This window comes from Leptonychotes weddellii, chromosome 3 (assembly GCF_054177405.1).
Source record: "Leptonychotes weddellii isolate Sample4059 chromosome 3, ASM5417740v2, whole genome shotgun sequence".
Classification (NCBI taxonomy): Eukaryota; Metazoa; Chordata; class Mammalia; order Carnivora; family Phocidae; genus Leptonychotes; species Leptonychotes weddellii.
Window position 1 is genome coordinate 124,497,081 of NC_138371.1, and position 26,738 is coordinate 124,523,818.

General features: G+C 33.5%; 1 protein-coding gene across 7 annotated transcripts in view; it reads left to right on the forward strand.

Annotated features, from left to right (window-relative positions):
- ZC3H13 (zinc finger CCCH-type containing 13) overlaps positions 1-26,738 on the forward strand; it is an 80,600-nt gene that overhangs the window by 4,479 nt on the left and 49,383 nt on the right. For 5 of the 7 annotated variants that reach the window (XM_031017974.2, XM_031017978.2, XM_081814924.1 and 2 more), the window contains exons 2-5: positions 1,547-1,672; positions 1,984-2,093; positions 4,706-4,817; positions 21,087-21,195. In XM_031017974.2, coding sequence (XP_030873834.1) covers positions 1,556-1,672; positions 1,984-2,093; positions 4,706-4,817; positions 21,087-21,195 — 448 coding nt within the window. In that variant the 5' untranslated portion in view covers positions 1,547-1,555. Of the gene's footprint in view, positions 1-1,546; positions 1,673-1,983; positions 2,094-4,705; positions 4,818-13,372; positions 14,674-21,086; positions 21,196-26,738 lie in introns of those variants that run through there. The other 2 variants (XM_031017975.2, XM_031017981.2) reach the window with 2 other exon arrangements.

The following is a 26,738-nucleotide window of genomic DNA, read 5'->3' on the forward strand; positions in this document are numbered from 1 at the left end:
GAGAACAGTTGATACATATGTGGTTTTATGTTGCAACAAACTCTTACTCATTAATGTGCCGCTCTACACTAATCTTTAAAAATTTGTAAAGTTACTTTCCAACTTCTTTGAATCACTAAAAATTAATTACTAAAATGGTTGTATTTTATATTAAAGAATAAGAACACATTTTTTTTTTTTTCCAATTTAAAACTACCATATGGTATCATTTCCTATTTTCCTTTTGGTTCATTATCTTTGTTCATTTGTCAAATGTTGTCCTTACTCTTAGGATTCTTTTAAAAATATGACCTGAATAGAAGTATCTAACTAAACCAAATATTTACAATATTTTTAAGCTTTTGATTTGGTACTGTCAAGACTTAATTTCCTTTCAAGTGATATGTCTTTATTTTGAAACCACATTAAAGAGCTTCTTGAATTTGTGAATTTTATGGAGACCAGTTCCATACCAAATGGAACTTTCACTTCTTTAGCTATCATTCATTCTAGTAACTTTTGACTATTGATAAGATTTCAACTAATTGGATTATATGAAATGTGATATGGTTTAGTTCCCCCCCCCCTTAGGCAGTTCCTACCCAGTTCCCACAGTGATGTGCTAATTTTTTCTAGATCTAGAATTTAATGTTTTTTCTAACATATATCATAATACTGTTATCTGATGTTTTCATTTCCAATTGAATCACCTGATTATTTACTTAGATTTGTTTTGTTATGGTTTAAGTGTTAAATGTTTTATTTACTTTTGTAAAATATTTTTACAATTTGTCTTTCTCGTTTCTAATAATGGTAAGGTAGCCTGTTCATCACTTTTAGCATCTTTGACTTTTATGTCAGTGTAGTATAAATTATAGAAACATCTTGACTTCTAGTTCTGTTGCCTGTCCTATTTTGAAAGAAAGTCATTTTATCAACATTGAATTTTCTTTATATTATTGAAAATAAATGTCCTTGATTAGACTGTTCTTTTTCAAGCTCTGTTAAATTGGAGAAAATATTTAAATAGTTTGCGTTTTTCTCCCAAGCTGATTTTTAGAATATACCTAATGTCACAAACTGTATAAAGCATAATTTCCACTATCAATAAAATTCTCACCTGATTTTATTTTCCCATTCTCTTTGACATGGCTTTCTTTTCCAGTTAACTACCTTATGGAGAATGATAGCACAGCTTTTCCTTAAAAGATAGGTAACTAAATTTTTAAATTTTTATAAGGAACTTAGAAACTAAACATTTTATAGTTGTTTTCTGCGGATGAACGTACTATGAAAATTGTGCGAGTAGAATTTTACTCCTTCACTCTGCAGAAGAGTAAAAATTCTAGCCAACAGATTTCAGCATTGTTGTAAGTTCATTAATGTGCTGTGCCTTAGAAGATACCTTCTATTTACCTGTGACCTCTCCTATGCCTTTTTTCTTCTGAGAAAAATTCCCCATAATTTTACAGTGTTATCTACAGCTTTATCTACATGTAAGTTATGGGCTCAGTTAATTTACAGCTGAAGAATTTTACAGTTTTGCCTCTCTCTTTTTTGGTTGAAGTAGTACAAAATGTCAAAAATTAGAAGGAAGGTCACAGTGGAAAATACCAAGACCATATCTGATAGCACATCCCGAAGACCCAGTGTATTTGAGAGGCTTGGACCCAGCACTGGCAGTACAGCAGAGGTGAGTTGTCACTAGCTCAGTCACAGGGGTTATCTTATAATCCTGTTCTTGAATACTGATTTGTATCATAAAGGTGAACAGGTTGTTGTGTTACAGGAATGTTCAGTAAATTTTTAAAACTGAGTTTCATGAAAGAGTGAAAAGAGTAATAATTTTTATGGGTTTTTTTCCTGATGTTTTTATTGTTTGGGGAATGAATAATTTATCTCAGGGTAGCTGGAATTTTGGTAGCATTTATTTTAATTTTGTCCCACTAGCATCTTTTTTCCAGAAATAAATATGAAATTTACATAGTAATATCTGTCTCTTAGACACAGTGCCGTAACTGGCTGAAGACTGGCAACTGCCTCTATGGAAACACATGTAGATTCGTACATGGCCCTTCACCCCGTGGTAAAGGTTATAGCAGCAATTATAGAAGGTAAATTAAGAACTTTGAATTGTTCATATACTATTAGGAGATGGCTTTTGTAATTTATCTAGTATAAAAATCTGAAATGCAAGCATATATTTGATTAGATTTTTCTCTTTTGGTGGTGGTCTTATCAATAGTCAAAGATCAACAAGATCTTTTTAGTTGTTAATTTCAAGATTAATAAAATGTACGCTTTAAAGTTATTTGCGCAGTATGTACTGTTTTTGCCAGTAGATTTTTTTAATAATATATGTATGACTTCCCCTAACCCCAGTTATGTACTAAAATGGTTTATGATAGCAGAATTTCATGGATTTACTTCCACTAAGGAAAGACTTTTTAACTCTTAAAAAATTAAAATTTAACAAGGATATAATTTTAGCTTTTTAAGATGTTCTAAATTCAAATATTAATGACATAAGACAGTCTGCTGCAAGCTCTGTACATTAAGTGCATTTGCCAAATCCCTTATCACAATGTATTAATGTAAATGAAAGCATGTACTTATACGTAGATAATGGTACTACTACCTATTTAGGACATCTTTTTGCCTTTAATAAAGGCAAAGCTAAATGAAACTTTCCTAATAAAGACCTTTAATTTTTCTTTCAGTTCAGTTCATGATGATTATGTTATGATATTTAAATATGTAACATATGTAAAGGTTGTCACAAAAACAGTTTAAACTTGATTGGTAAACAAATAGTTAACCAAGTCCTAAAATTGGGTGTGCTGATTGCTTTGGTTACAGCAATAGTATAGAAACTGAACGTTATTAGCATTTGTAGATTTTTTTTTAAATGGGTGATTTTGTGTGTGTGTGTGTATAGATTTTGAAGCTTAATAGACTTTAAAATTCAGACCCTTAACTGACTTCCTGTTCACTTAGACGTACATTTTAGTTTACTTGTGATGCTGAATACTCCGTTTTATTTGTATTTAGATTGTCACCTGTGCCTTCTGTTAATGTAGGAAAACCAGTTCTTAAACATAAGTTTAATTATCTGTATAAATTTATACCTAGGTAAAGTGTTTCAATAATTTTAATGTTTTGTTCATATTATTACCACACTTTTAATAACGTTTTAATTCATCTGTGAAATTTATTGTTAACTGACACAAAATTTTTATATAAGAGGTAATTTTGAGGAAAGTGGGCAGAGAAATTTGTCTAAAATGGGAAGAAATAGTGTCATTACTAGACTTAGAATAAAGGCTTTTTGTTGTTGTTATTTTGTGCATGTTTTTCCATTTGATAACCCCCTTTGGATTTGTCTTTTTTTCCTTTTTTGATAGGGAAGAAAATACAGTTCATAATGTGATTGAAAGATGGAAAGAAAAGCAGTGTATTTCAGAAATGCTTAGTCACAAAATATTTAAGTCATTTATTGAGCATTCATTGTATGTAGAGCACTCTGTTAGGCGCTGCTTAGGGTAGAAATAAGTTCTTAATAAATTGTTTTATTATATAAAGGAGACCAGGGCACATAAGATGTACATTTACATCATAATTATAATTTAAAGCATTTAAGTACTGGTTTTTAATAAGTTCCACTTTCAAGGTTAGATTTAACTATTAAAACATTTAATATAGTCTTATAAAATGTACATACAGATATTAATGAGATCCTTTAAAGTGAATTAACTGAAATTATTTCTTCATTAATCATGTGACTTGTATTGATAGATAAAAGAATTGATTTGATTGGTAACTATTACTTGAAATAGATGTAAATGTTTATGTGATTTGTTTATATCCTTAAAAAAAATATTGTGTACAGTATTTTTGGTGGCCAGTGAGGAACTACCACTCCTTAACTTCTTTGCCCTTTTTAAAAGGTCCTCTAGGAATATTCTTTAAAGGCAGTGTGTTTTCCATGTCTGCTTTGTTTTCTCACTTAATATGGTGTAAAAATAATTGGATAGCCATTTGTCACATTTTCAGTATGAATTATGAATGCTTATGAGTGTTGAATATAAATATGTATGATTTTCCTTAATTAAAAAGAAATCCACTGCCTAAATCTTGCTTTAAATCCTTTAACTATTTTCTATTCTGAAATCATTTCAAATTTTAAGAAAAGATACAAGAATAACACAAAACTCCTCTGTGTCCCATGATTCTTAAGATGGGTAATTCTGTTGTTGATGTTGCATCCAGCCACATACATGTATGCATGATAATACTGTTGCCTCTTGATTAATTTTACAACATTGTGGTTTAAAACTTTATCTTCCTGCTTTTTACTTTCAAATATAACTAATACCTTTATGTGATTTTTAGAAAAACAAATTAAGCTGTTAATTATAAATTCCTTTTTCTTGGCTCACATACAGTTTCTTATTCATGTCACCAGTACCTGCCACCCCATGGAATTTTATTGTATACATTTCTGATTGTCATGGGGAGAAAACTTGTAAGTGATGCTCATATTTTTTATATATTAATATTTAAGCTGAAGCAGATTGTTTTTCTGAACATTAGGAGCCATGGACAGAAAAATTTTATTGAGATTTGTGAGGTATTTCTGTAAATACATTCTTATATATGTTATATAAATATAGATTTTTGTTGTTTTGTTTTGTTTTTTGTTTTGTTTTTGTTTTTTGGTTCAAAGGTCACCAGAAAGACCTACAGGGGATCTTAGAGAAAGAATGAAGAACAAGCGCCAAGATGTGGACACTGAGTCCCAGAAACGAAATACAGAGGAGTCATCCTCACCTGTTAGGGTAGGAATGAATTTCCCGAAACAAAGTTAAATTTCAGTAGTGATTTATTATCTTGTGTGCTAAATCTGTGGTAGATGTGTAATACCACATTATAATGTTTTATATGGATAATGTAATTTAAAGAAAAAAGTCCTCTGGGAAAACTCATTAATTGTCTGAATCAGTTCTTGATGGTAGTTAAGATGAAGGGAATTGGTTAGCAGAGCTCAAGCTGAACATAAGATTTCTGTATCTTGGTGGGCATCATTAGTATCTAAGAGTATTCCTTTTTTTTTTTTTTTTCTAAAAATATTCTTAAATTTTCAGAATTCAGCCAGCCATCATATCCTGCTTATTTCCAAGAAAGATTGAAGTGGGCTACAGTAGAACACTTAGAAATTAAAACAATGAAAGCAAGGCATGTGGTGACAGAAACTGAACTAGAGAACTTAGGTGAAGGAAAGCTCATGTGACTACAAAATTTAATGGTGAATTTCCTGGCAATGAAGCCAAAAGAGAAATATGTTTTATGATGTAGCTTATTGAATAAAAGAAAACATCAGTGTTTCAGATATGGAAATCTTGTCCTGAGCTAATTTTTTTAAAGAAATTTATGTATATGTGTTTGTAACAGATTTATTGGGATATAATCCACGTACCATACAATTCGTCCATTTAAAGCGTACAGTTTGGTGGTTTTTTGTATATTCCCAGAGTCATGCAGTCATCACCACAATCAATTTTAGAGCATTCTCATTATCATAAAAAAAAAGAAAGAAAAAAACCCCGCATACCTTTTAATGGTAATACCTGTATCATCCAACTGACCAACAGCCCTAGGCAACCACTGTACCACTTACTGTAACTGTAGATTTGACTGTTCTGGATGTTTCATTTAAGTGGAGTCATGTAAAAGGTGGCTTTGATTTTGACTTATGTCTTTCACCTACTATAGTGTTTTCAAGGTTCATGAAAGATTATAGGATGTATCGATATTTTATTCCTTGTTTTTGCCAAATAATAGTCCATTGTATTAATATATCATGTTTTGTTTATCCATTCATTAATTGATGAACATCTGGGTTGTTTCCACCTTTTGGCTTTTATGTATAAACATCCATAAACAGTTTTTTGAGTGACATATATTTTCATTTCTCTTGGGTTTATATCTAAAAGTAGAATTGCTGAGTCATATACTAACCCAAGTTTATTTTTTGAGAAACTGCTATGTTGTTTTCCAAAGCAACTATACCATTTTACATTCTTGCCAGCAGTGTGTGAGATTTCAGTTCTCTACATCTTTGTCAGCATTTGCTATTATTGAACTCTTTGATTAGAGCCATCTTAATGGGTGTGAAGTGGTAATCTCATTATAGTTTTTGCATTTCCCTGATGGCTAATGATATTGAACATCAGTGATATTGAACAATAAGATGTGCTTATTGGCCATCTGCTTATCTTCTCTAGAGACATGTCTTTTCAGATCTTTCCTAATTTTTGATTTGGGTTGTCTTTTTATTGTTGATTTGTAACAACTCTCTATATATTTCAGATACAAATCCTTACTTATGATTTGCAAAAATTTTCCCATTCTGTAGGTTATCATTTTATGTTCTTGATGATGCCCTTTAAAGCACAAATGTTTTTATTTTGATGAAATCCGATTTATCTGTTTTTGTTGTTGTTTGTGTTTTAGGTGTCTTATCTAAGAAACCATTGCCTAATTCAGGGTCACAAAGATACATGCCTTGTTTTCTTCAAAGAATCTTTGAGCTTTAGCTTTAGCTTTGATCCATTTTGAGTTAATTTTTATTTATGGTCCAGCCTTATACTTTTTCATTTCATGTGGATATCTTAGTTGTCTCATATTATAATCTTTTTATTAAAATTATCGAATTGTTTAAAGAGAAACCTTTCTGATAATTTAAGCTACATAGAAGCTAGTTTATGACTGTTTCTGATCCTTGATAAAAAAGCTGCATTACAGTTTTACATTATAGTTTGTAGAGACTTAAATTCAGGAACCTAAAGTAATACACTTTTAAGTATGAATTTTTCTAATGTCTGATGATACATAATACTGCTTTAGAAGTCTCAGTAATTCTCAGCTAGAGGCATGTACATATCAGAATTCTTTTGGAGGAGAGAGAGTCTTTTGCGAAGTACATACTGGTACTCTACCCCTGATCTACTGAATTAGAATTTCTGGGTAGGGGCTGAGCATGTGTATTGTATTTTGAAATAACCGATTACTCAGAATAAGGAATGAACTCCATGATTTGCTGGTAATGTTTAACAACCACTCAGGGAAAAAAAAGCCATGCTTTGTAGGATTTGCCAATTTCTTTGGCATAAATGCTCCCATCCTAGTCAGTTTCAAGCTAGCAAAGTGGTATTGCTGAATACAGAGTTGGAAGAGATACTCATTTTCACACCATTATATAGTATTTTTCACACATACACACATATATGTACACACACTCACATAAAATAAATGCAATTAACCTCAAGAGTAAAATGTACTGAAATATTTAGGAAGTGAGTTTTGAGTAACAGTTACCTTTGTTTTTATTTGTAATTGTTAGCTTATAGCATTTAATTTTTAATCATAGCTGTGATTAACAATGGCATGCACAGTTCCTAAAAATTTAACAGTCGGCTCTTGTGAGTCAGTGTGAACTGGCTCTATCTAGCATACCATTAAATGGACTGTAGTTTAAAAGGCAAACATCTAGAATTCATATTCTGAAGACATTATTTTAGGAATTGTTTTTTAACTCTGCAGTCAGTTTCCTTATCTAAATGGAGGCCATAGCTCTATCAGTGTGTTGCTGTGAAGAAAATATATGTAAAATAAGTAACGTGAGTGGCTAATCCATGATGACTGTTTAATAAATGGTATGTATGGTATTAGAATAGCTCTTGGCCTTTCCTCTCAATATAAATTGGTGTTAGGCTCTTAGTAGGAGATGAATCAGCATTAGAGATTTAGGTTGTTAACAGATATCTAAATCTAAGTGTGTTGCTGATCATAAAGATTTATATGTTCAGCATATGAATTTAGTAGACAGCAGAGCTGGCATTTCATCAAGAAATTTGAAGCCTGTTTCTCACTTTGCCTAGATGAGAAAGCCCTCAAAGGTGTTGAGTGTCATGCATACCTAAGGGTAGTAGTGAGAAGAGTGATCAGGTTTTAGGAAATTCCCTATCCAAACTTAGAGAAAACTGTTAATAAGCTAGGATACCAGGGTATTAATTATTTTGAGTGATCTATCTGGTCTAGGATAACAAATGCTGATCATTTCTGTGAAACATTCCTACTGCAACACAGACATCTGTTGATCTTTATGTAATGAATTTCTGTGGGAAAGTCAGATTTAGTTTAGGTAGGGGCAGCTACAGGTTAAATAACATAGCGTAGCTAAGTTAAGATACAAACTAACTGTAATTCTACCCCTTCTCTGCCACTGAATTCAGCTCCAGTGTGTTTGAGTTTTGAGGTTGATAACTCATGATCTTGTCGGGAGACAAATTCATAAATAGATAAATTGTAATTCTGTAGAGTATGATAGCATGACAGAGAGAGATGAGCAAAACACACAGTGAAAGGAATAAATAACTGCCTGGGGAACCAGAGAACATTTTACAGAGGGAAATGACATTTGCACTGAGTGTTGGAAGGGTAGGTGGGGGGAAAGACGGGGTAGTGAAAGTTTAGAAAGAGGAGAAAACCAACACAGCAACAGTAAAGAGTTTTAAAGGACTAGTGTGTTTGAGAAACTGTGACTCTCTGTGCCTAACATATAGAAATTACAGCATGTGAATTTGAGGTGAGGGTTGAAGAGGTAGATTAGGTAGATCACATTGTGAATAGTCTTAATGTATCAGTCAGGGTTTGGCAAGAGAAAAGAGATTTGTATGCCAGGAATCTCTTCTTGTTCACAGATTCACCTCCAGACCCTGGAATTAGTAAGTTCACTTACTGAATAAATGAAAAGTGATTCTGATGTGTAGCCAGTGTTGAGAACCCCTGGTGACCTAGGGTCTGTGCTCCAGTGAGGCTGTTAAACAATTGAAATGTGACTAGTCTGAATTGAGATGTACTGTAAGTGTAAAATACATACTGAATTTCAAAGACGTAATATGTAAAAAGCCAAATAGCTCATTAATAATTTTTATGTTATGTGTTGGAAATGACAATATTTTGGATATACTGGGTTAGGTAAAATATGTTACCAGAATTTTAATTTTCCCTGTTTCTTTTTCCTTTTAATATAGAAACAATAACATCCCAAATTACATATGTGTTATATTTGTGTTGTAAAGGGCTGCTCTGGACAATCCAAACCAAATTTAACACAGTGGAATTAAATTTAACTCAGAATCTTGAGGTAGAGTCAATAGGATTTGATGACCAAAAGAATGAGTGGAGGGGACATGTTAAGCCTAACTAAGCTTTCCATGACATTAAGATGGGGAAGAGAACGAGTTGGATTGTGGCCCCTTTTGTATACTAGGCTCATATCATAGACAACTAATTTTTAGCACTATTTTTAGTAATTGTATGCACACTAATATTTTATTAGTCCCTGTTGACATTCAGTTGCTTTATCTTATGTTTAACAGTTCCAGAATAACAGTTAACAATAATATCATTAATAATAAGATCACAGAGAACAGTTTAAGATTTCTTTGTAGTTCTTAGGGTATATCTCATTAGGGAGATACCTGTGAAATCTATTAGGGATATAAAATCAAATTTGTTACAATAGTTGGGTTGTTTTATTTAATTTTGATTTTTGTTTTAGGGTTTCTTTCCTTTTTTTTTTCATGGGGCTTGAACTCATGACCCTGAGAGCCACCCAGGCACCCCTTCACTTTGTTTTTTAATCATAAAACATTTACATCGCTGCAAAGTTAAATCTCCAAAACAGGTTACATTCTGAAAAGTCTACCTTTTATCTCTTGATTGCTCTACCCTGTTCTCTATAGGTAACTACTCTTACTAATTTTTGGACATCTTGGTAGCTTCCAAGTTTTGGCAATTACGAATAAAGCTGCTATAAATGTCCTTGTGCAGGTTTTGTGTAGACACAAGTTTTCAATTCATTTGGGTAGATACAAAGGAATGCCACTGTAGGATTGTATGGTATGAGTACATTTAGTTCCTAAGTTTTAGTTTATCTAGTTGAGGACATTCCCCTCTATTTCTAGTTTGCTAAGAGTTTTTATCACTAATGGGTATTGGATTTTGTCAGATGCTTTTACTGGATATCCATGTCCATGGATATGATCATATGATTTTTCTTCACTAGTCTGTTGCTGTGATGGATTATATTAATTGACTTTCAAATGTTGAACCAACTTTTGCATACTTGGTATAAATCCCATTTGGTTGTGTTGTGCAATTCTTTTATATATTGATGGACTTGATTTGCTAATATTTTCAGGATTTTTACATCTATGTTCTTGAGACATCTGTGTCATTACAAGAAAATTGTAATGTCTTTGTCTTGTTTTTGTATTAGGTATTTAGGTATTTATGCTGGCTTCATAGAATGAGTCAGGATGTATTCTCTCTCCTTCTATTTTCTGAAAAAGACCAGAGAATTGCTGTAATTTCTTCCTTAAATGTTTGATAGAATTCACATTTGAATCCATCTGGACCTGGTGGTGCTTTCTGTTTTGGAAGGTTATTAATTATTGATTGGATTTCTTTACTACATACAGGCTTGTTTAGATTGTCTATGAGTTTTGGCAGATTGTCTTTTTTGAGGAATTAGACTATTTCATCTAGGTTATCAAATTTATGGTCATAGCATTGTTCATTGTATTCCTTTATTATCCTTTTAACGTCCTTGGGATTTGTAGTAAAGTCTCCTTTTTTGTTTCTGATATTACTAACTTATGTCTTCTCTCTCTTTTTTTCTTAGTTAGCCTGATTAGAGGCTTACCCATTTTATTGATCTTTTCAAAGACTGGCTTTAGGTTTTCAATTTCATTGATTTCTGCTCTAATTTTTATTATTTCTTTTCTTCTGCTTACTTCAGATTTAATTTGCTCTTCTTTTCCCAGTTTTTTCAAGTGGGAGCTTAGATTATGGATTTTTATATCTTTAGAAATGTTATAAATTATTCTTCAAACACTGCTTTCACTGCATTCTATAAATTTTGGTAGGTTGTATTTCATTTTTATTTTTTTTAAGATTTTATTTAGAGAGAGCAAGTGCGTGTGCTTGCATGAGTGGGGGGAGGGGCAGAGGGAGAGAGAATCAAGCAGACTGTGCTGAGCACGGAGCCCCACATAGGGCTTGATCCCATGACCCTGAGATAATGTCCTGAGCCAAAAATCAAGAGTCAAATTGCTCAACCAACTGAGCCACCTGGGCACACCTCATTTTTATTTAGTTTGAAATATTTTTAAATTGTTCTTGAGATTTTTTCTTTCTTTTTTTAAGATTTTTTATTTATTTATTTGACAGAGACACAGTGAGAGAGGAAACACAAGCAGCAGGGGGAGTGGGAGAGGGAGAAGCAGGCTTCCCGCCAAGCAGGGAGCCCAATGTAGGGCTTGATCCTAGGACCCTGGGATCATGACCTAAGCTGAAGACAGACGCTTAATGACTGAGCCACCCAGGTGCCCCAAGACTTTTTCTTTGACCCGTGTATTAATTAGAAGTGTGTTGCTTGAGCTCCACATATTTAGGGATTTTTCAGCTATCTTTTTGTTACCGATTTCTAGTTTAAATACATTGTAGTCTGAAAGCAGACATTGTATGATTTCTGTTCTTTTAGAAGTGTGTTTTATCGTTGAGAAGATGGTCTATTTTGGTGAATGTCCCACGTGAGCTTGAGAAAAGTGTGTATTTTGCTGTTGTTGGATGAAGTAGTCTACAGATGTCAGTTGTTTCCAGTAGATTGGTGGTGCTTTTTTTTTTTTTTTAAAGATTTTATATATTTATTTGTCAGAGAGAGAGAGATTGAGCGCACAAGCAGGGGGAGCGGCAGGCAGAGGGAGGAGAAGCAGGCTCCCCACTGAGCAAAGAACTCGATGCAGGGCTCGATCCCAGGACCCTGCGATCATGACCTGAGCCAAAGGCAGACACATAACCGACTGAGGCACCCATGCGTCCCAGATGGTGCTTTTGAGTTCAACTATGTTCTTACTGTTTTTCTGCCTGCTGGATGTATCCATTTTTGACAGAGGGGTGTTAAAATTTCCAGCTGTAATTGTGGATCATTTCTTCTCCTTGCAGTTGTATTATCAGTTTTTACCATACATATTTTGACACTCTGTTGTTAGGCACATATATATTAAGGATTGTTATGTCTTCTTGGAGAACTGACCCCTTTATCATTATGGTATGCCTCTTTTTGTCATTGGTAACTTCACTTGCTTTGAAGTCTGCTCTGTCTGAAATTAATGTAGCTTATTCCCACTCTATTTTGATTAATACTAGCATAGTATATTTTTCTCCATCTCTTTCCTTTTACTCTGTATATGTCTTCATATTTAAGGTTGTTTCTTGTAGACAACATGTATTTGGGTCTTAGTTTTTGGTCCACTCTGACAGTCCATTTTTGTTTTTTGGGTTTTTTTTTTTGGTAAGACTTTTATTTATTTGAGAGAGAGTGCAAGAGAGAGCACAAGCTGGGGGCAAGGGCAGAGGAAGAAGGAGAAACAGACTCCCCACCCAGCAGGGAGCCTGAGTGGGGCTTGATCCCAGAACCCCCGGAATCATGACTTGAGCTGAAGGCAGCCACTTAACTGACTGAGCCACCCAGGCACCCCTGATAGTTTCTGTTTTAATCGATGTAGTCCATTGATGTTTAAAGAAAGTATTGATATAGTTGAATTAATGTCTATTAACATTTGTTATAGTTTGTTACCATAGTTCTTTGTTCCTATTGTTTTGTCTTCTACTCTTTTTGTGCCTGTTATGGTTTGAATCACACATTTTATATTATTCCAGTTTCTCTCCTTTTTTTAGCATATTGGTTTACTTATTTTTACTTTTTTTAGTGGTTTCACTAGAGTTTGCAGTGTAAGTTTACAATTCAAGTCTCCTTTCTCATAACACTGTAGTATTTCACAGGTAGTCCAAGTACTGTATAATAACAAAATATTACTAATTCTTTGCTCTGGACTATCATAAGTGATGTTGGGATTTTCTGCTCTTTAACGGTTTGGTAGAATTCCCATGTGAAACCAACTGAATCTGGTACTGTTTTATGAAAAGTCCTTTAACTATTTTTTTAATGTGGAAATTAGTGGACTTTTGACTTTCTTGAAGTCAAAAGTCATTGTATTTTTTTTTTTTTTTTTTAAAGATTTTATTTATTTATTTGACAGAGACACAGCGAGAGAGGGAACACAAGCAGGGGGAGTGGGAGAGGGAGAAGCAGGCCTCCCGCCGAGCAGGGAGCCCGATGTGGGACTCGATCCCAGAATCCTGGGATCATGACCTGAGCCGAAGGCAGACGCTTAACGACTGAGCCACCCAGGCGCCCCGAAAGTCATTGTATTTTTCTAAAAAATTATTTCCTCTGGGTTTTTAAACTGCATAGAGTTGTGTGAAGAAATCTCATGTTTTTCTTTATTTTTCTTTGTTCTAAAGCCTGTTTTTACTTTGTTATATCTGATTTTAGATACTTACGCTTTTTTCCCTTTTCTTAATTGGGTAAGCCAGTATTCTTTTTTTGTTGTTGTTGGTTTTTATTTTTTTGTTGTTCTTTTTTTTTCCCAAAGAGTTAGCTTTTGGATTTATATTAGTTCTTTCTCTTTTCTAATACGTTTGTTTTTTCTTTTATTCTATTTCTTTTATTCTTTGGTTTGCTGTATTCCTTTTCTTTGTTGAATTGGTTGAGCATTTGTTTTCTATTAGTATTTAATGCTTTAAACTCTGATAAATGGTTTAGCTGAATTTATGGATTTTATATGTCATGTTTTCATGATCATTATTTTCAAGAAATTCTCCTCTTTAGGTTTGGATTTCACCCATGATCCAATAATCTTTTAATTGCATGTTTTAAATTTTTCAGGTTGAAGAACTTTTTGTTATGTGTGTGTTATTTTGAATAAAAAAATAAGTTCTGTGTTATTACTCTTTATATTTCTATTTTTTTAACTTTAATGAGATTTTCTTTGTGACTTAAGATATGGTCAGTTTATCTGAATTTTCCGTGTGTGCTTGAAAAGAAGGACTATTTTCTACTTTTTTAGTTTTCAAATTTCTAGAGTATATCTAATACCTCTGTTGTTTTGATCTTCTGTATTTTTAATATCTTTGTCTACTTGATCTCTTGGTTTGAGAAGATCTTGTTGAAGTATCTTAGTGGTATGTTTCTGTCTAGTTTTCTCTATACTTTCTGTACTTCACTGCTGTATTGAGTGCACAGATACAGAGATAATAACTGTTCTCTTTTCATTATAATTTTTTTTAAAGCAGTGTTTAGAGATGACCTGAGTTTGATTATCTGTTGAATGTTCTTTAAAGTATACAGTCTTATTTATTTGTGGCTCTGCTTATTATGAAACAAGATAATATAATTTTTGTGATCACTTCATAACACAAAATCTCCATTAACCCTATTAGGGGAGTTTTCTTCAGTAGTTGTAAACAAATTATACTAGTTTCCCCGGTATAGATCTACATTTCTTTATTCTCTGTGTTTCTGTAATATTGAAAGGATCTGAAATTGTACATCTGTGAAGAATTTAAAATTTTAAAATGTCTGATTATATCTATTCTAATAGCTATAGACTGAGCTGAGTTTTTGGGCTAATGTTCAGGCCAAAAATCAGTGAACCATTGTTCATTTTTTAAAGATTTTACCCTTCATCAGAAGTGTCCAGTTGAAGTTTTGAAAACATTAAGGTGAGAACCATAATCTCAATAGCAGTTTTTTCCAGTTAATAGCTTTGATATGATATGTGGTAGTAAATTACAGACAAGAAAAATTTGAATTAACATTAATTCTAGAGGTTCTGACGGAAAATTAAGAATTCACTAATGATGTTAGTATTTGTGAAACTATATTTTTAGAGTAATAGGGTTTGGAATCACTGTTATTTATTTTTTTTTTTAAGATTTTATTTATTTTAGAGATAAAGAGAGAGGGAGCAGGGGGGAGGAGCAGTGGGAGAGGGATGAGCAGACTCCCTGTTGAGCACAGAGCCCCATGCAGGGCTTCATATCATGATCCCAAGATCATGACCTGAGCCGAAATTGAGAGTTGGACGATTAACCAACTGAACCACCCAGACGTCCCTGGAATCATTATTCTTTAAAAATAAAAGATATGGAAAAAAAAAAAAGTCTTTGTATAAAACAATTAGTGTTTAAAAACTCGATATTCTTTAATATAACAGAATTATTACTATAATCGATAATAGGTTTAGGCTAGTAATGGACAAATTTACACAGTTGTTTTAAAGTGAGTATTAGTACAAGGGGAGAACTTCATTGGTATATAAATAATTGAGTTATTCTTTGACTAAATATTCTGTGATAACTTTTATCTATTAGTCTCAAAGGAAGTTTCTCCAAGTAACTTTGGGAAGATGTAAGGAAATGTAAGGAGATTATATGGAGAAAACTTCGTCGAAGTAGATTTTTTTCCCCTTCCCATCTTCTTTGTCTCATCTAATACATAATAATATTGTTCCCTGTCATTAACAAAGAACAAACTTGTGTTAGGGATAAACAGACTTTATTTTAGGAACCAAATGTCAGTTGCACTACCACGGCCTAGGGTGGCTTGATCTGACCAATGGCTGTGGATAAGTCCAAGGGGGAAATAGTTGGCTATACTTCAAACAACAGGCAAAGTTTGATGTGCTTGCTAAAGAATTGTTAATCTTGTTAAGAATTGTTAGTCTTGGGGTGCCTGGGTGGCTCAGTCGGTTAAGCATCTGCTTTCAGCTCAGGTCATGATCTCAGGGTCCCTGCACAGCAGGGAGCCTGCTTCTCTCTCTCTTTCTCTGCCCCTATCCCCTGCTTGTGTGGGCACATGCTCTCTCTCTCTCAAAATCTTTAAAAAAAAGAATTGTTAGTATTAACTTTCCCTTTCAGCACTATTATGGTCTATATACTTTGAGGGCCCTCCCATTACAGTAATACTAGATCCTGGATAAGTGACAACAAACACATTTTAAATGCATTGCTGCTTTCTCAAAAATGCAAAAAAGCAGCAAAAACAAAGAAACATGAACAGGGAATTGAAGCCAGGGATTAAGTAGCAAACCTGAAAGCTAGTGGTGACCTTGAAGCTTTTACTAGTAGTATTAGAGCTGGTCAGAGAGTAAGCCTTTGGTCCATCTGTGGAGAGAGAGTTGTTGAATTTGAAAGATGGGAGCTGAAGAAATTACCCAGAATGCAACACATAAAGACAGTTATAGGAAATGTTGAAGAGGTTCAAAAATGTGAGGAAAATACTTAGAAAATTTAATGTACCTCTAGTTGGAACTCCAGGAAAAAAACAGAACGTAGGAGAGTCAGTATTGAAAGAAATAGTGCTATGAATTTTCCGTAATTGATGAGACAAAGCTACAGATACAGAAAGCACAATACATACCAAATAGAATATTATTATGCAATTGCAAAATACCAAAGTTAGAGAAAATATTAGAAATTCCCCAAGAAAAAAAGGCAAGTCATCCTACAAAGGAGCAACAGAATGACATCAATAGCAATGGAAGCCAAAGACAGTGGGATAATATTTCCAAAGTGCTAATAAGATAAATCTGTCAACCCATACCTGTATACCCAGTGAAATTATTTTTCAAGAATGAGGATATAATACAGACATTTTCAAATAAAATTGAGAGTGTTGAGTACTAGGAGACCTTCACTAAATAAAGAATATCTAAAAAGATACATATCAGGGAGATAGCAAATGACCTTAGAAGGAGGGTCTGAAATGTGACTAGTAAAAGTGAACAGAGAAAATGTTTACTAAGTTAGACAGTCTGTTTTGTTAATGGCCTTTGAAGTTGTCGAAAGTGTGGCCTTATACTTTGAAGAGGTGAGGCATAGTACCAAAAGTGTAAGTGTAAATTGCTTTGAACTCCCCAGAATCCATTCCATCACTTTTTCATTTGTAGCTGCATTGTGTTTTGGGGGAATTGACCCCAGTTCACTGCTAGGGCCTGATTAGTTTAATTCAGTCAGAAATGATCCCATTCTCCTTGATAATTCAGTTGATTCAGGAACCAGGCCTTCTTGCCTGTGACCATTACCTTGGTGTTAGTTATTGACTTAGATGTAGTCATGTGACTGAAGTTGGCCTACTCAAACTAAAGGAAAGAATTCTTATTTCATGATTGAGGGAGAGGCACACTGGGAGAACCTAGATTGCTTCTTATTATGATAAAAGAAATGTGCCTTAATGTGAAGTCAACAGTAGGAGTAGCAGAGCTGTGAGAAAGGAAAAAGAGCAGTAAGTTTGATCCCTAATGATTTCAGTGTGTTACTAAATCACCCAGCCCTGAAGTTTGCTCTATTTTATGTGAGATTGTAGTTTAAATTTACAGTTTATAAGCTTATAGTATCTTATTTAAGCTCCACCCAAAACTTATACTGCAAAACAAGTTAGACTTCATTAATACAAGTATAATTTCAGTTCTACACCAGAAATAAAAGCCATATGCTGTATACTGCTCTGACAAGACTAGATTAATTTTAGTTACCACGTTTTATTGAAGTACATTGGCAAATTAGTATGTCCAGGGAAGATGACAGAGTGAGGAAGAGTGTGAAAATCCTGAAATGTTAATGTATGATCAATGTGAACTGTATCTTTGGCCTAGTATAAGAAGATGCTGAAGAGACTTAGTAACGCCGGTGTTCACATATTTAAAGGGCTGTTGTGTGAAAGAAGTATTAGATTTATTTTTACATGATCTAGACATCAGAACTGATTGTAATCAGGAAGGATTCTGGAGAGGTGTAAGAGTTTTGATCAGTGTAAAAAAGAATGTTTTAGTACTTAGAGCTGTCTGAAAATGGGGACAAAGGGATGCAACAGTGAAGAGCTATCATCAGAGATGTCGGGAAGAAATTTTTTTTCTGAAATTCTCCTAACAGGACTTTCATAACTATATAGTATTAGAAAAATTTTCTACATAGGGCAGGAGGAGGTTGAATTATATTATTTACAAAGACCCCTAGCATTTTATTATTCTAGTTGCTAATCCAGTTATTGTAATATTGGTTTTCAACTCTTAACCTCAATACTTATTTTTTTTTTTTAAGATTTTATTTATTTATTTGAGAGAGAGAATGAGATAGAGAGAGAGAGCATGAGAGGGGGGAGGGTCAGAGGGAGAAGCAGACTCCCTGCCGAGCAGGGAGCCCGATGCGGGACTCGATCCCGGGACTCCAGGATCATGACCTGAGCCGAAGGCAGTTGCCCAACCAACTGAGCCACCCAGGCGCCCCTCAATACTTATTTTTAAATCAAATTCTTGGTAATGCCTCCTTACTGTCTAAAAACAAAATTCATAATGAATATTATCTGTCCATACATATAATGTTTAAGGAATAAATGTGAATGTAATATAAAATGAAAATAAAGTAAAAGTCCACAATCATTTATTCCATTTCTGAAATCTAAGACATTTTTAAAACCAAACATTTTTCCTAAGTCAGGCATAGATTTATTTGAAAGCAAAACCTGATTTTAATTGACATGAAGCTAATTATAGTCTTTATACAATTGGCGAATTCATGTTTTGCTGCAAAAATATTCGTGTGTTTGATCACAGGTTGCTGCTCCAGACCCTACCGGTGGTGTTACTTAATATACTTTGAAGTCCAAAAAAATTCTGAATTCTTAAAATATCTCATCCCAAAGGCTCTGGCTGAAATATTTTAGTTCATTAACAAGTATTTCAACATGTACATGTTCTGGGATGGCTAATTTAGAATGCATAATAAAGTAATCAAACAGCTGCACATCTGATTAATATGTTTGCATTTAAAAGAAATAAGATGACGAGCTACTCTGTTCTAGAGGTGAGAGAGCAGGCCATGCTGTGCTACATGGGACAGGGAATACCAGACCCTGTTTATTTGAATATGGTAAATGAAAGGGAGAAATAACTGACAAAGGAATAACATGCCTAACCAAATTATGCCTAAACATTGTTGACTTGAAAAAAATGGGGAAATGTGACATTTTTAAAAATGATCTGAGCCTTCTTGATAATTGTTATCAAAACAGTTTCTGTATTTTGATAGTGACAAAATATTAGGAAAAAAATGTATCTTCTAACTTGAATGAGATTCCATTATTATTGAAGCCTGCATTCAGTCTCTAGTACTTAATAACAGAAGTCATATGTGATCTCTTAAGGACAGTATCAGAGTCCTATTAAAGGACAGTAGTCTTTAAAAAAAAAAAAAAAAGAGGGATGCCTGGGTGGTTCAGTCCGTTAAGCGTCTGCCTTTGGTTTAGGTCATGATCCCAGCATCCTGGGATTGAGTCCCGCAATGGGGTCCTTGCTCAGCAGGGACCTACTTCTCCCTCGGCCTGCAGCTCCCCCTGCTTGTGCTCTCTCTCTCCCTCTTTCTCTCTCTAACAAATAAATTAAATCTTTAAAAAAAAAAAAAGACAATAGCTCAAAAATTACATAATTTCATTGTATAGGGTGAATGTTTTGAAATATTTATGTAACTTATTAAGGAAATTTATTAAGATGATTACATTTTTGGTTCTAAATCTTATAAATACTCTATTATACACTTGCAGGTTATTTTGTTTATTTTGCAGTATCAGCACTGTGGCTCTGAAACTCTTTTCAACTAAATTAGTATTTGAATATTACATGATAATTTAAGTAGGAAACTATATCTTTCAATAATTTGGAGATAACTTTCTATAAATTTTTGATATAACTTGTACTAGTTTGTATTTATAGTGAGTTTAATCCGCAGAACATTCAAAAGTTGCGTGGAGGGCACCTAGGTGGCTTAGTCAGTTAAGTGTCCAACTCTTGATCTCAGCTCAGGTTTTGATCTCAGGATCCTGAGTTCAAGCCCCACACTGCATGGGATATAAAATAGTTAGTTCATCGTTGATACTCTTTAGAATATAGTTTAAGAATAAAAATAGATCATGTTCCTTTTTTTCCTTTTGTCTTATGTATAAGTAGGATCGATCCTTCCTCCCTCCTTCCCTCCTTTCCTTCCTTCCCCTCTTTCTTTCTTTTGACCTCTTACCATTTTCCATGGCTGGTTGTACTCTTGTAGAATCTTTTATAATGACTTTGGTCCACCTTAACTGTCTTAAAGCAATTATATATGTCATTTAGCAAGTGATACAGCATGACTTTATACTTAAATGCGTAAAATTAGGGGCAATTATAATATATACTAGAGTTTTTTAAAAAGACTTCAAAGAGAAATTAATTTTGTGTCTTAAGCAGCCACATATATGTTTGGTAAAGAACTTTCAGCAATTAACGTCTTTGTGTGTTAGTTTCTTTCATAGGCAGGATTTAAACTTAATGAAAGTGAGACACTGTGGTAGGAGGGTAACAATTCCATAACACTGGTTACTTTATTTTCTTACCACTTAGTAAAATGTTGTTTGTGGAGTTTTTATGTAATAGGATATTTAATTAAATGTTATCAGCTAAATTACTATTGTCCTGTTTTGTCTGTAGGATACTGTTAAACTTGGAATAAAATGTAGAATTTTCTGTTTTTTAGCTACAGTATAAGGACTAATTTTCGTTTTAGCTACCATTTTGGTTTCATCAAAATAGGGAAAAATCTTTTTTAAAAAGCATTTATAAAATTATCAAATGAGTTTGGATTTATCTTTAGGTGTATAGGGAAATGCTGTTATATTAGTATATGACAAGTTTTAGATTAGTAATTATTTTTGATAATCTATGAACAGTGTAGCTGTTTTTTAGTCCTTTTTTAATGTAGTCACTTATCAGTCCTTTTGTTTATTTTATCCATTTTAAACAGTTTTTTCCCCTAGAAACTTAGAAATAGAAACTTGGTATGTTGTAGACTATCCAGTGCTTATTAAATATTTGCATTGTATATTTTAAAATCTCAGTTATTCCTTTTACTATGTTGCTGTTCTTTAATAAAATAGTATTCTCATTGCAGTGCTAATGCTAGAACTTGTCACTTTTTTTGCTTAGTGGATAAGTGATTATCTGCAAAACAGATTCAAAAAAAAAATGAAGCTAGAAATATTCTGTATTATAGTAACTATCTCATAATTTTTTTTAAATATAGTAATATGTATGTATGTATATACTTTCTAGAAAGAATCTTCAAGAGGGAGACATAGGGAAAAGGAAGACATAAAAATCACTAAGGAGAGAACTCCAGAAAGTGAAGAAGAAAATGTAGAATGGGAAACTAATAGAGATGGTGAGTTTCAAAAAATCTTTGTTTATATCATCAATTTATTGATTATTTACTTTGTCGATTTTTTGGGCTTCAAAACACTTTGCAACTGTGATCTCCTTGTTGTTTCAGAATCATCTTATTGCCTTGTTTCTACCTTACTGAGTTAGAATACAGAAAATGGCTTATGGTAGCAGAACAAAGGCAGAGAAAGCTGTTCACACTGCATTTTTCAACTTCCCCATCCTTCTTCCCCCTAGAACTATATTGGGCAGCATCACAGTCCTTTGAAATTGTATTACTTTTCTAAGTTTTTTTAGTTCCTCAATACCAAGGTTAAAAAAAATTATGTCTAAATTTTGTTTTTCACATAAAATATTAAAATGAGATTTTTAAATCTTAAGGATCTGGGAAAATTATTTCCAAGAAATTTTGTAGACTTTCAATTTTCAGAAGAAATCCAGTTCGAATAATTGATATCAGGGATTTGTTGATGAAAAATAGCAAAATCATCTTTTCATCATTGTCTTAACAAATTAGCATTTGTTTTCCACACCATGAATATTCTCTCTTCTTCATTTCTGTGACATTCTGAAGGTGAGCACTGTAGCCTCACACTATCAAATATAGAGAAAGAGAACTCAAATTTGTTGAATGCTTTGGGTGTGCTGGGCATTTTAATATAATTTATGTAATTACCTTATTAATTCAGTAGCTTTGTTATTGTACTTACAGATGACAAAACTAAAGAGTATGAGAATTTAAGCAACTTCCTTAACAGTAAACTGATAACTTAGACCAGGAGTTAAAAAACAAAAGCTTGTGGGCCAGCCACCTGTTTTTGCAAATAAAGTTTTGTTGGAACACAGCCATGCCCATTTGGTTACATATTTTCTGTAGCTGCTTTTTAGCTACAGTGGATGAATAGACATCTGTGAGAGCCAAGAGCCTGTAAGCCTAAAATATTTACTCTTACATTTAAAACAGTCTCTGAGGACTTGTATTCTGATGTGTGAAAAGTGTGCTAAATGCCTCTCCAGTAATTCGAACATCAGTATTTTTTAAGGAAATCCATTCCATCTTTGGACAGTGTTGTCTACTTAAAACTTACTGCTAAAAATAGATAGGAAACTTCCCTATGATTACTTTATTGGGATTTCATAAGCCAATTAATACCTCCTACAAAATAGAAGCAGCTAAAATGTCCCATTGTAGTTAATTAAGTTGTTAATATACTGAAATAAAATATTACAAACCTTTACTTGGATAGTGAACTTTTCCTAAGTATGAAAGGATTAACTCAACACACTCAGCATTCTTTTGATTTTAGTTATTTGTGGATAAAAAAACACTCTGAAATGTACTAGATACTTCTTATCTTTAAAAACAAAAATTTCTCTGTTCCCATTTAAACGGTTTGGAAAAGCTTAAGACAGTTCTCTCCTTGTTTTCATAATAGCTATTTCAAACCCTCTCCTTAAATTTCCCAATGAACCGTTCATAGTTCCTGTCTGCTGTTTACTACACATAGACCATGCAACTTACCGTCCACTAACTCCCTCAACTTCCTCTATCATACTTCCAAATTAGTCTCCCTTTCCCACCTGAACTTTACTATTTCCCTTTTGCTCTATGTAAGAAGCCTCCCTTCTGTATAAGGTTGTATTTCCCTATATTCTGGATCCGATTTCCTCCCCCCCTCTGAAGTCTTGTTCATTTAGCATACATTCTCTTTTATGTATCTTTAACATCCATCTGGATACTTTTTCTCTTCTCTCCATGTGACTTTCAGCCATTACCCTGCTTATCCCCACTTTACAACTAAATTCTTGAAGTAGTTCTGTACCTTCTTGTCTTTACTTTTTCACCTCAATAGTTAACTCCGTTTTCTGACCCATGTCTTCACTAAAACTGCTCTTCAAAATTACTAATAACCTCCTCTTTGCTAAATGAACGGAGACCTACTTGTCTCTCTTCTGTAATCTCTCTGCAGCATTTGAGAGCCTCTGTCTTCTGGAAGCACTTTCCCCTTGGATTTCATCTATCTATCCCTCTTCAGGTTTTCTGTCTTCCTTTGAAGCCCTTCAGTCTTCTACAGAGGTTCCTTATATTTTATCTCTCTCTTAAATGTTGCTTCCCAAGGCTTTGCTCTAGACTGTCATCTTTAAAAAAAAACTAAAGTGATTTTACTACAAGAGCCTTTTATGTACAAAATTCCTTTAAAAGGTGAGTAGATGCCTTTTATATATAGTTTCACATATAAAATATACACATGGCTATTTATTACAGTTTCTCTTGATTAGAACTCAAAGGTTTTGATCATTTATCTCTATATATTAAAGATATGCTTGAAGGAATATTGACACATGGATTTAGCCATCTCAATCCCCAGATACTGAGACTGTGAACTAGTTTAATAGGCTTTCCTTCTACATTTTCAATCTAAAGTGAGTAGCAATTTTAGCCAGACTCAGAAGAAATTGTTCTATACCAATATTTCTCAAACTTTTTGGTCTTAGGACACTTTTCACTTTTTTAAAGGATCCCAGACAGCTTTTTTTTTTTAGATTTATTTATTTGAGAAAGGGAGAAGAGAAAGAGGGCACAAGTAGGGGGAAAGGGGGAGAGGGAGAGTCTTGAGCAGACTCTGTGCTGAGTGTGGAACCTGATGCAGGGCTCAGTCTCAGCCATCCTGAGGTCAGGACCTGAGCCAAGACCAAGAGTCGGATGTGTAATCGACTGTGCCACCCCCCCCAAACAACTTTTGACCTGGTGGATTATCTGTTTAAATTCTTACCATATTAGAAATTGAATCTGAGAAATTTTTAAAATATTTATTTATGAATTTATTTAACAATGACAATAATAAACCCAGCATATACGTTTACAAAAAATAGACATGTTTTCCAAATTAAAAATAAAAATTACGAGGAGGAGCAGTGTTTTACATGTTTTTGTAAATCTTTTTAACATCTGGCTTAATAGAAGACATAAGGATTTTCATATCTGCTTCTGCATTCAGTCTATTAATGGTATTACATATCATGTGACTTCTAGAAAACTCCACTATATAGTCAGGAAAGTATAATAAACTGGTCAAATAGTATAGTATTATAGAAATATTTTTGATCTTCTAAAACTCCCACAATTGTCTTAGGGTTCCCAGAAGTCCTCAGACCACTCTTTGAGAACCATTTGTTTCTAGAAGTGGCTTCTGCTTTCAATTGTTTTCCCTTTGCCTAGCCACCTTTTCTCAATTTTAATTTTTCCTTCCAGATGAAATCATACTTTTAGGGCATCATTACCATCTATGTATTAATGACTCCAATATCTAGAGCTCTCAGTTGAGGCATCTATCAACTGGATATCTCTATCTGATTTCCTTATATAGAGTACCACTTTCCAACAAGGCCCCCCAAAACCTGGGAATCATTATTTGATACTCCATCCCCTCAACCTAGACATTTATAGAGTTCTGATGTTTCTACCTACTGAATATCTTTCAGAACTATTTTTCTACATGACTACTAATATTTTGGTTACTAAGATATTTGTGTATTGCCTTCAAATATATTTTACCAAAATAACCTAACCTCATGCCTTGAGGTTAATCTTGTCTCCTAATTCATTCCCCTCTTAAAAGTCAGAATAATCTTAAAAGAATTTTTTTTACTAAAGTATAGTATACATTCAGAAGAGTGCATGATTCATGTGTGCAACTTGTTGAATTTTCACAAACAGAACAGACTTGTGTAACCAGCACCCAAATCAATAAATAGAAAGTTAATAGTATCCCGTAAGCCCCCTTGTGCTCCCTTTCCAGTCACCACCTCTCAACCCCCACCTCCCAAAGGTAACTCCTGCCCTGATTTCTACCACCATTGATTAGTTTTGTCTGTTTTTGAGCTATGTATAAATGGAATCTATAGCACTACTCTTTTTATGTTTAGCTTCTTTTACTTACAATATATTTTTGAGGTTGCACCATATTGTTTACTGCACGTAGTTGTAGTTCATTATTATTGCTATATAGTATTTCATTGTATGAATATACCATAATTTATCCATTCTTCTGTTGATAACCATTTGAGTAATTTCTAGTTTTGAGCTATTATGAATAAAGTGCTATTACTATTCTTAATCATGTCTTTTGCTAAACATGTACCCATTTCTCTTCTGTTTATGCCTGGGAGTAGGATTGCTGGACCACAGAATTTGCATATGTTCATCTTTAGTAGATAATTTAAAAATGGTTGTTGTTTTTTATATAGTATTTTTTTGTTTTTTTTCATCTTAGCCATTCTGGAGGTGTGTGCTGGTATCTTACTGTGGTTTCAGTGTGCATTTCCCTAATGACCAATAAAGTTGAGAACTTTTTCTCCCACTGTATAATCTGCTTCGTAAACTGTGTGTTCCAGACTTGCCTGTTCTGTTGTATTACCTGTTTTTAATTGTTGAGAATTCCTTTTATATTTTGGATATAAGATCTTTATCAGATATGTGTATTCCAAATCTCTTCTTCCACTCTGTGAGTTACAGAATGCTCTTATGAAAGAATAAATTGCTTCACTTCATTCCTCTGTTTAAAACTCGGATTTCCCAGGGCGCCTGGGGTGCTCAGTTGGTGGAGTGTCTGACTCTTGGTTTTGGCACAGGTCATGATCTCAGGGTCACTGGTTGGAGCCGCGTGTTGGGCTCTGCACTCGGCCGGAGTCCGCTTGAGATTCTCCCTCCCTCTCCCTCCTTCTGTGCTCCTCCCCCTGCTGGTGCATGTGCACGCACACTTTCTCTCTAGCTCTCAAATAAATAAATAAAATCTTTTAAAAAAATTTGTATTTCCCATTTCCTTCAGGATCAAGTACAAATTCTTATTTTACAGAACTTTTCATTACCTGGTTGCTTCCTTTATTTCCAACTCTTCACCCCCAAGTCTGTGTTTTTTATTTGGTTACTTAAACTTCCCCTTATTTATTTATCATATAGACTAGTGCAGTAACATAAAAAGCAAAAGTATCATTACAGGAGAAGAGAAAATATATGAACATATTTTGGTAATCTTAGCGGTGGATACATTCTCCTGAAGTAAGGCATAAAACCCAGACCTTATTTGAGTTACAAAGATTTAAATTTTCTATATAACTAAACTGTAATTTAATAATTAAAAGATCAGCATAAGAAAGTATTTGACATGTGTAACGTGTAAGCATACAGCAAAAACACTATGTAAACATATAATGAACTTCCACAAATATAAGAAAAAGATACAGTCCAGTTGAAAAATGGGCAAAAAACAAAAATTAGGTAATTCATAGAGGAAATAGATGTGGTCAGTAAATGCTCAGCTCACTACAGAAGAAAGCCAATGAAAATAAAAAGGTAGCATTTTTCACCCATCAGATGGGTGAAAATGAAAAATACTAATATTATGAAGTGGGAGTTTCCATTGGCAAAGTTATTTTGGAGTGCAGTTTGGCAATATTAAAATAAAATTATGCTTTTCTTTGATCCAGCAAATCTATTTTGAGAAATCTGTCCTAAAGAAATAATTTGCACTTGTCAATCAGGGA